The 10,834-nt window shown below is 36.4% G+C and overlaps 1 protein-coding gene across 1 annotated transcript; it reads right to left on the minus strand.

The window, feature by feature from the left end:
- Nucleotides 1-8,802: 8,802 nt before the first annotated feature.
- On the minus strand, nucleotides 8,803-9,345 carry LOC145629710 (uncharacterized). The gene has a single exon (XM_081682152.1). It carries the CDS (start codon nucleotides 9,343-9,345, stop codon nucleotides 8,803-8,805), a length of 543 nt encoding a protein of 180 aa, XP_081538278.1.
- Nucleotides 9,346-10,834: the final 1,489 nt, after the last annotated feature.

A 10,834-nucleotide genomic window follows, 5' to 3' on the forward strand; every position in this document is an offset into this window, starting at 1 on the left:
AAGTGCTTAGCCTCCGTGCCTAAGTTACCCAAATACTTTCATCATGGAGTCAACAGTTGAGATAGCCTAGGATGAATTAATCCTTGCACCTTGAGAGATAGTATCAAATGACATTTGACTAAGCTCATTCAACATGCATCTTCAAACTTTTGATTTTCTTTTTCACGTCTTTCTTTTTCGGGAGAAAGTCGGTACCCTCCACAATTGACGGAAAATTTTTGCTTTTTTTGCTTTTTTCGAGTCGCACGATCACATTACAATGCACACACGAGTCATGTACACATTGAGTCATGTCGTGTCATATCACTTTGATTTGAGTCTAACACATGTGTCATTACACTTCGAGTCGAGTCAACCTCGAGTCAGTCAATCATATCGAGTCAAGTTTATACCTTGAGTCGTGTCAAGTCGATGAGTCAAGCAACATTAAACCTTAGGTCAACCCTAAGATAATTCTAAGCCTTAGGTCAACCCTAAGATAATTAAAGAAATTGGCAAAGTTCTATAGTCAAAAAATAAATACAGGTGCAGCAGAATAGGGAAGACCCTACTCCAATTCCTGGCACCAGAGATATTTCAGCAACGACAGAGCTCGAAGCCTCTCAAAAAGATGATTTCGACTTCATGCAACAATTTCGGGTTCCTTGGTACGCCAGTTAGCCCCTATAAGCAATTTGACATGATTAGTAGTCGGCTCGATTACAATCGTAGTAAGTGATTGACCTGACAAAAAATCGTCTCACTTAGCTTAAGCGCCTAAAATATTGGCTCATTACAATCGGTTCAAAAGCAAGCACTTAAACGACAATATTTCCAAATATGGATTGTCGCGCATTCTTATTAAACGACAAAGTTTTCCAAAAATTGGATTGTCATCCCCAACTGACAATATTTCCAAAAATGGATTGTCGTGCATCTTCTTCAACGACAATTTTTCCAAGATTGGAATGTCATCTCTGGCAAAGTTTCCAAGCGTGGATTGTCGTGCTCCTTCTTTTATTGTCAAGTTTTTCCAAGTTCGGATTGTCATACATTCATCGGCTCGTTGGCAAGTTTTCCGAGATTGAATTGGATTGTCATACACCCAGTTCCCTATGGCAAAATTTCCCAAAGGATTATCATAGGTCTCTACTCATCATAAATTTCGGTAAAGTTCCTCAACGTGGATTGTCATTCATTTCAGTAAGTGGCAAATTTTCCCGAAGTGGATTGTCGGTCGACTCATTTTTGCAAATGTTCCAAGACGCGGATTATCAATTGTGGCAATATTTTCCTAAAAGGATTGTCGCATAGCGTTGGCAAATTTCCAAGGTGGATTGCTTTCAAGAGTTATATTCCAAGATGTGGATTATCGATCATAGCAAAGTTCTTATGAAAGATTGTTACGAAGCATTGGCAACTTTTCCAAAAATTGGATTTTGACAAATTTTCTGAGATACGGATTGTCGCTTCATCGTGGCAACATTTCCAAGGATGGATTGTTACGTGGCATTAACAACTTTCCCTAAATCGGATTGTCATACATCATACAAGAGTTGTGTTGGCAAATATTCCCAAAGAAAAGAGGATTGTCATCACAGCAAAAGCACCGACATACTGGTTCACAAGCAGCAAAGTACCGACGTACTGGCATAGCAGTATTAAACGAGCAGTGATCTTTTCGAAGACTATCAAAGCGGAAATTAGAGACATATCAAAAAGAAGCTCTTTGTTCAGAGACGAGTGAACATCGAAACAGCAAGGTGGCGTTCCCTGGATTATGGAGAGTTGTCACAAACAACTGAGGATTGTTTCAAGAGAAATAATCTTCGATAGTATTCTCTTGGGCGTGGAATATTATCACAGCGGAGAGGATAGTTTCAGACGAAGCGATCTTCTAATTTGGAAGCAGTTACAAGGCGTAGCGGTTTTCAAGCGGGATGACATTCTCTAGCTTGCAGGAGGTCGTCAAAACAACAGCAAAGCAAATCGGCTACTTTCAGAGACGTGTGCTTGACGGTGCAAGATACGCGTTTCTTAACTCTTTTATCTGTTTGACTAATGCTAGTTTTGCAGGTATTGGCGTTACAAGATTGATTTAGGATCGCAGAACGTTCTGAATCATTCTCCGTCCCTATCGCTACTTTGGCTTTCGTTTTTCGAAACTTGCGTTTCTCCAAACTCAGTCAAAGTGGGGGCTTCTGTAGACACCCATTTATGTCTCCCCAAAACCAAACCCAGTGATGAGTACCTTTCACGTCGAATCATAATCGAATGAAACGAAAGTGTGGAAAGGTCTAGTGTTGCGAAAAGTTTTATTTCTTTTCTCTTCTCTTCTCTCTGATTTTGAAAACTTTATTTTAAGGAAAACAGCCAATCCAGTTTGGTTGGTCCATGATATGGGTCCAATAATGGTGTAGTTGGATGGGGCTTAAAAAGACCTTTCCAACGATATATTATAAGCCCAAATTCCGATGAATATTGAGGAATTTATGGCCAATTTACTAAACTGGGCCCGGTTTGAGTTTTAAGTATGGCTCAATGATCTAGGGGAGGGCCTAATATGATTTATCATTCCTAATGTAATTAGGAATGGTTTTGGTCTTTTAGAACATTCTAGAAGGTCTTATCATTCTTAATTCAATTAGGATTCTTTAGAGTTTTAGTTAGATCAAATAGCATTTTCGACTGAAATTATATTATTTTATCTTCTAGTACGGTAAAATTATCATATTTTTGAAAACGTGTTAAAAGCTGGTTTGGCGTCCAACCCCAGGCCTTGGCGCCTGGAACCAGGATTGGCGCCAGACGCCAGCCATTGGCGCCTGGCGCTAGCCACTGGTCCTGGCGCCAATGAGCCAGGGCTGGCGCCAATTTGGTTCTGTGATCTCCAGGCTCTGTTTTGATAAATTATCTTTTTTGGCCGATTTCCTCTATAAATATCGTATCAGAAAATTCACCAATTATCAACAATCACCAACATTCACCAATTCTCCTTATTCTTTATCATCATTCATCTCATTCATCTAATTCTCTTTATTCATCATCTTTCTTTCATCAATTCTCAATAACATTAATCTTTTAGCATTCTTTCTTTCTTTCTTACAAAATTCCGCATTCACAAGATCTTGAAACACTTAGCCATATTCGAAGTTGCCTTCGCCCTAGACGTGAAAGGTTTTAATTTCTGAGGGTTTGGTCCCAAATCTCTATTTAAATTATTTAATTTAATTGCTTTGTTTATTATTTTCCTTGAAGTTACTAACGTGTGTATTTTGTTATTAGAAAGAGGTACGAGGCATCCAAGTAAGTACTTTAATTGATTAATATGTAGAAATCATGCTTATATCATTATGATGTTCCTAGTATCATGTCTAGGGTAATTTTAATATTAAATATGATTGTTGCGATGCTTCCTATGCTCTTCCTAATATTTATTCATGTTAGTATCATGTTAGGGTTAAAGATTTGATTTTTATTGCTTAGTGACATGCTAGGGTTTATTATTAATCTTGTTAGTATCATGCTTAGGATCTTGCTATGCTTTAACATGATTATGATTATTATATTTATGATTGATATTATTTTTTATTAATGATGTTGATTATTTATTTATTATGTTGCTTGATATGCATATTTTTATATTGTTATTGCTTGATCACCTTTATTGTATGTTAAAGGGAATTGGTATTTGCAATCACGCTTAATAAGATAATTAATAATCTTGTTTAGGGTTAATTGTGATTATAATTTCAAGTGATCGCCAACAATAGTTTATTTGTGCATTAAATTCAACCAACATAGATTAAACAGGTTTAGGGTTAATCCTATTGATTGCATGTTAGTCAGAAAGCGCACATGAATACGAGCAGAATAAAGTAGAGGCCTATTATTAGGGCAGGTTCAATCTCTTTTAGGTTGGATTTGTACCATCATCCCTGAACCCTATTTTGGTTCATGACCTTATGGAGTTGACGATCTCTTGGATCGTTAAGGGGTGTAACCTTCACCTCGTGAACGGTTTACAAGTTCCTTAAAAACTTGTTGGCGACTCTTTTGCTCTATCTTCTTCCCTTTTGGACGCCACCGTACTTTAGTGTATGATCACAGTGGGGTTCAAGCTAGTGGGATTTTAAAGGCTTGAAAATATTCCCTACAATACCTAACACCCGTGTTCAATCCAATTTCAGATCATGGATGCATATGCGACGGACACCAACTATCAAGCCTCTGGGGAACAAAAACTGGGGACTTATTCGGAATTTATGTTTTCAGACCATCATTTTTGGTATTTTTTAATGCCTAATTTAACTGTACAATATATGGTGTAGTAATAATTCAAATAACCTTCTAAGAAATTTGATTGTAGTGCACGCTTCTGGAAGAGGAAATGAAGGGAGAACTTGTGGAAAAGTTAGTCAGCAATGAAGTTAAGTTCATCAATGACTTCTTCTTTGAAGAGAGCTACAAGCTGAAAAATAAGAAAAAGGTATTACATCTTTATTACTTATAATATTTATAGGATCATTATGTTGTTTATAGGCTGAACTTTTAGTTAGCATAATCATTATTTTCTATATAAACTTCAAGCTTTACAATAAATATAAGATTGTTGAATTTGGAGACTAACGCTTTATATGTGTTAATCATGATGACATCTAGCTGTACATGCTAGTGTGCGTGGATCATGGATGGTTCATCTATATCTTCCATATGGAACGTAAAAAAGCGTTCATAGTGGATTTCAATGACTTGAAGGAAGAAGATGATAAAGAAGTAAAGAGATTTAGAATAATAGCATAATTGAACAAAACTCCATTGATGACTGACAAAGCTAAGCTTCAATTTTACAGAAGAAAATGGTGAAAGAGGAAAAGTAGAGAGAGAAAAACTTGGGAAAGAAGTTTCAGTAATTCAATGTAATGAATGGAATTACAGGTACAAAACATTTATATCAGCAATAAATGCAATAAGCTAAAAAACAGAAAATAGAATATAAGTTTGTTATAACAAACTTATTCTGATGTGACAGATGAGCTGGCAGCAGTAGTATTATCTCCAATACCCCCACTCAAGCTAGAGGGTGATTGACAATCAATCAGTCCTAGATTGGAATTGAGCTCAAAGTGTTGAGAATCAGGTAGAGACTTGGTGGACAAATCAGCAAGTTGATCAGCACTAGGAACATAAGACAATTCAATCAAGCCTTCAAGGACTTTCTCCCTAGTAATATGGCAGTCAATTTCAATATGTTTAGTCCTCTCATGGAAGACTGGATTCTTGCCAATGTGTATTGCTGCCTAATTATCACAATTCAACCTTATAGGGAGAAGATCAGAAACTCCAATCTCTTACAAAAGCCTGACCAACCAAGCAATCTCAGAAGCTGCAGCTGCCATGGCTCTGTATTCTGCTTCTGAAGATGATTTCGAAGTAGTGCTCTGCTTCTTTGACTTCCAAGATATAGGAGAGGATCCTAGTAGCATGATGTATCCAGTGACAGATCTTCTAGTATTGGGACAAGCAGCCCAATCTGAATCAGAGTAAGCCTGAAGGGTCAACTAAGGAGAAGCTTGTAATAAAATATCTTGACCAACTGTGCCTACCACATACCTCAAAACATGATGCAAGGCAGCCATGTGTGGAAACCTTGGTTGCTGCATAAATTGACTCAAAGTTTGCACAGCAAATGAAATATCAATTCTAGTATGTCTCAAGAAATTCAGTTTACCAACCAAACACCTGTAAAGAACTAGATCAGAACAAAAATCCCCTTCATCTTGATACAGCTTCAAAGTAACTGGTAGAGGTGTCTTTGCTGATTTAGAGACATCCATATGAGACTCCTGTAGTAATTCTCTAGTAAAATTTCTCTGAGTAAAGATAATTCCCTGAGGAACATGAACCACTTCTATTCCAAGAAAGAAGTGCAATCTGCCTAAATCTTTGATTTTGAAAACATTATGCAATCAAATGTGTTTTCAAATCAAGAATTGTAGCAGCATCACCACCAGTTATAATAATGTCATCCACATAAACTGCAACAATGGTGACAAAACCATCAGATTTCTTCAGAAACAAACAAGTATCATTTTTAGATTGAAGAAAACCCTTGGTCAGCAATTCTGATGTAAGCCTTGCAAACCATTGCCTAGAGGCCTGTTTCAGCCCATAGAGTGACCTTTTGAGTCTGCAAACCTTTCCATTTGGATTAGGAATGCCTTCTAGAACCCTCATAAAAACCTCCTCATCTAAATTACCATGCAAGAATGCATTGTTTATATCAAGTTGATGAAGATCCCAATGTTGACTGGCAGCCAAAGACAAAAGACACCTTATTGTAGCCATCTTAACTACAGGTGAAAAAGTTTCTTCAAAGTCAATTCCATACCTCTGTGTAAACCCCTTAGCAACTAATCTTGCCTTAAGCCTTTCAACAGACCCATCAGCCTTAAGTTTGACCTTAAACACCCATTTGCACCCTATAGCCTTTTTACCCTTAGGAAGCTGCACCAAATCCCAAGTATCATTATCCATCAAAGCTTGAATCTCTTTCTGCATTGCAGAAACCCATTCTGGATTCTGAGAAGCCTCAAAATAGCTAACAGGTTCAGTAACCTTGCTAGTCTAGCAAATCAAAGCTCTATAAGGTGCTGGTAAATCATCAAACACTACTATATTACACCAATGATGAGCCTCACAAGCAACATAATTATTACACCATGATGGTGGTTTGACAAGTCTGGTAAATTGCCTTATAGGTGCCTGATTGATTTCTTCACTAGAAAGTGCAGAAGGAGAATGAGAAGTAGTGTCCTGTGACTGGTTGTCTTGGGAAGGAAGAGAAAAATTTTGTGAGGTTGGGCTATTTTGTGAAGGTGAGTTATTTTGTGAAGGTAGAATATTTGGTGAAGGTGTAAGAGGTAGATCTGTGTCTATGATAAAAGGTTCTGGAACAAAAACATCTGTGTCTAGGTTAAAGGGTGTGAAAGCAGGTAAGAAAATGGGATTGGGGTTAGTATCTTTCTGTGAAAAATGGAATGGCAAGTGTTTTTCATGGAAAACTACATCCCTTGAAACAAAAACCCTTTTGGAATCAAGGTCATACAGTTTGTATGCCTTTTCACTGGTGGATACCCAATAAGAATACAAGGAATTGCCCTGGGATCAAATTTGGTTCTATGTGTCTTAACAGTAGAGGCATAACATAAACAACAAAATACTCTCAAGTGATCTATGTTAGGTTTAATGTCAATAACCTTTCATAAGGACTAAGAAAGCCAATAGAGCTTAAAGGCATCCTATTAATAAGATGAGTAGCTGTAAGTAAATACTCACCCCGAAGAAACTCAGGCACATTAGATTGAAAATACAAAGCTCTTGCTATTTCCAGCAAGTGATCAAATTTTGTTGTGGTGTATTAGTGCAACTCTTCTGATGTGTAATGCCATTTTTCTGATAAAACCCCAAGATATCACCTTCACACAATTATTTGGCATTGTCAGATCTAATACACTTGATTGTTGTATTGAACTAATTAGCAACAAGAATAGCAAAATTTTCAATGATCTTCACTGCATCAGATTTATTTCTCATAAGAAAAGTCCATGTATTTCTAGAATAGTCATCTACAATGGTCAAGAAAAGTGTATAGCCATCATGAGCTTCCCTTTTATAAGGACCCCAAGTATCTATATGTAAGAGATCAAAACTAGAAGAACTTTTACTTGAACTAAGAGGAAAAGGTAATCTGGTTTGTTTAGCCTTGGGACATACTTGACAAATGCTATCATGTTCTATATTACAAGAAAACATGTTCTTAACATGATGCAGCTTATTGAATGGCATATGACCAAGTCTTAAATGCCAAAGTTTGGCTTCTTCATAACTAGAAACAGAAATCATACCAGTCTTGACTGATTTATTTTGCTGCAAAAACTCACCACCATCATCAACAGCATATAATCCAGACTCTAGCTTACCAAGAACCAAGGAAGAGTTCTTGTGAGGATCCTGAATCACACAAGTATCATGTGTGAACTTAATGTCACATCCTAGGTCCTTACACAACTTGTGTGAAGATATTAAATTGAATTGAAAACCAGGAACATGAAGAACATTTTTCAACTCAATTCCATTGTGAAATTTAACAATTCCAATATGTTCAACCACTACTTGTTTCCCATTTGCCACTGTGATTGTGTTTGGATATTTGGTGTACTTATGATAACTATCAAATAGATCTAAATAAGAGCACATGTGATCTGTAGCACCACTATCAATTATCCATTTAGTATTGAAACAAGTCAAGAGACAAGTACCTGCCACATAGGCTGAACCAGGAGTCTGTAGAGAATTCTGTGCACTTGCATTGCTTGTTCCAGCAGAATTAACTCCAGACTGAGAACCATCCTGATTCACCATCTGCAAAAACTGATTATATTGTCCCATGGAAATATGAGCAGTCTCATAAGAACTTTCATGATCATTCTCTTCTTCTCCATATACAATAGTTGTAATCTTCTTCCCTTTGTACTTGTTCTACCCAAAATTGGGTGGATAACTATGTAACTTGAAACACTTCTCTATTGTGTGCCCTGAAATCTTGCAATGATCACAAAATAATCCAGAATTCCTTCTTATACTTGGCACAAAACTAGTAGAACCAGAAGAAAAGTTAGGTCTCATTTGCCCTGCATTCTGAAATCTGAAATTCCCTGTAGGTCTAGGAGCAGAATTGTAAGAGGAATTGTATCTCCTTCCATCAGCTGCAAAAGCCATGGTACCAGAATCATCCACCATACTCACTTGTCTTTGTTTCTCCTATTGCATCAGTAACCTATAAGCTACTGAAATAGTAGGGGGTGGCTGCATCATCAACAAATTTGTTCTCACACCAGCATACTTAGCATCCAACTTCATCAACAATTGCACCAATCTCTTTTCCTGTTGCTGTTTCAGAATTTTCTGACTCAAATTACAAGTGCAACCAATGCAAGTACATACAGGTAAAGGATTCACTCCACTAATCTCATCCCAAAGTGCCTTGATCTTAGCAAAGAATTCAGCAACAGGAGCAGGACCTTGCATGAGCTCACTCAAGGATTGTTGCAAGGTATATAGTTGAGGACCAAAACTCTGAGAGTATCTTTCCTCAAGATCCTTCCAGATCTCTCTAGCTGAAAAGAAATACAGTATACTTCTAGCTATAGTACTGTCAACTGAATAAAGAAGATAGCTAGTGATCATTGCATTACAACGATCCCATGCTTGAACCTCATGACCAGAAATCGGTCTCAACAATGTTCCATCAACGAAACACAATTTATTTTTAGCAGAAAATGTTATAATCATACTAGCCTCCATTCATTATATCCTTCACCAGAAAATTTCACAGTAACCAGAGAATTGGCCGGATTCTCTAAAGGATGGATGAAATATACACTAGCAGGATCACTAGTAAGAACTAAATTGTTTGATTCAGGAATTTTAATTGAAGAAGTAGAGAAATGATTAATCGGCAAAATAACAAAATCAGATCTCAAATTCGAATTGAATCAGCAGAATTCCAAGAAATCGCAATAAAATTCAAGAAACCTCAAGAGAAATCCGAGAAACAGAGATAAAACCACACTTAGAAGATCGATGCGAAGAGAACACGAACTTCAATTGAAAATCCAGAAAAACAACACTCAATCGACAAAATTAACAAGTCAATTTCAGTATAAAACTAACTTGTACCTGCTCTGATACCATAAAGAGATTTAGAAGAATAGCATAATTGAACAAAACTCCATTGATGACTGATGAAGCTAAGCTTCAATTTTACAGAAGAAAATGGTGAAAGAGGAAATGTAGAGAGAGAAAAACTTAGGAAAGAAGTTTCTGTAATTCAATGTAATGAATGAAATTACAGGTACAAAACATTTATATCAGCAATAAATGTAATAAGCTAAAAAAAAGAAAACAGAATATAAGTTTGTTATAACAAACTTATTCTGATGTGGCAGCAGTAGTATCATCTCCAATAAGAAGAAACCCCCAGGCATGTGAAAAGGATTAAAATATTGGTACGTAACTCGTATGTGCACATAATATAGACCCCCCAACTTAAGTTTTTTAAGAACATAGTGTCCTGATGCCTATCTTATGTATGAGTCAGATGAAGCACACTGCACACATTCTTCTTACAACAAAAGAGCCACTCCAAAATCCAAATGTTGAAACTTATGAGATTTTTAAGTGTCCTGACATCCAAAAGGAACAAGCAATATCAAAATCTGGCATGCTTTGCATTTTGTTCCTGATAAGTACTTTAGAAGCAATGATTTCGAGCCTACAGGTGATGATTAATACATAAACTTTGTTTATCTAACGGTAATAATATTTATGTTGTGCCAATTGCTAAAAAGATTGTCAAATTGCAATTGTATGGGACGGGAAGGAATGACATTATTTTCAGGAAGTTCATGGTGTGGAGATTACTAGTGTCACAAAGCAATCAAGAGAAGAAGGGTTTTAATTCGAAATTGGATGTGTGATTCACCAGTTATGTAAGACTGCCTATGTGTGTTACTTAAGTTGTTTATTTTAGGTGCATCTAAAACATATTATGTAGTTTATATATGTAATCATTATGACATTTTTGGAATCAGATTATTATTATGGAGTTGAAGTATGGCGTCAGAAAACATCTCATGTAGTTTACTTATTTATGTAATCATTATGACATTTCTAGAATCAGATTATTATTATTATGAAGTTGAAGTATGGCGTCAGAAAACATCTCATGTAGTTTACTTATTTATGTAATCATTATGACATTTCTGGACTAAAATTAACACTAATGGAGTTA

This window comes from Chenopodium album, chromosome 1, assembly GCF_948465745.1.
Source record: "Chenopodium album chromosome 1, dcCheAlbu1.1, whole genome shotgun sequence".
Lineage (NCBI taxonomy): Eukaryota > Viridiplantae > Streptophyta > Magnoliopsida > Caryophyllales > Amaranthaceae > Chenopodium > Chenopodium album.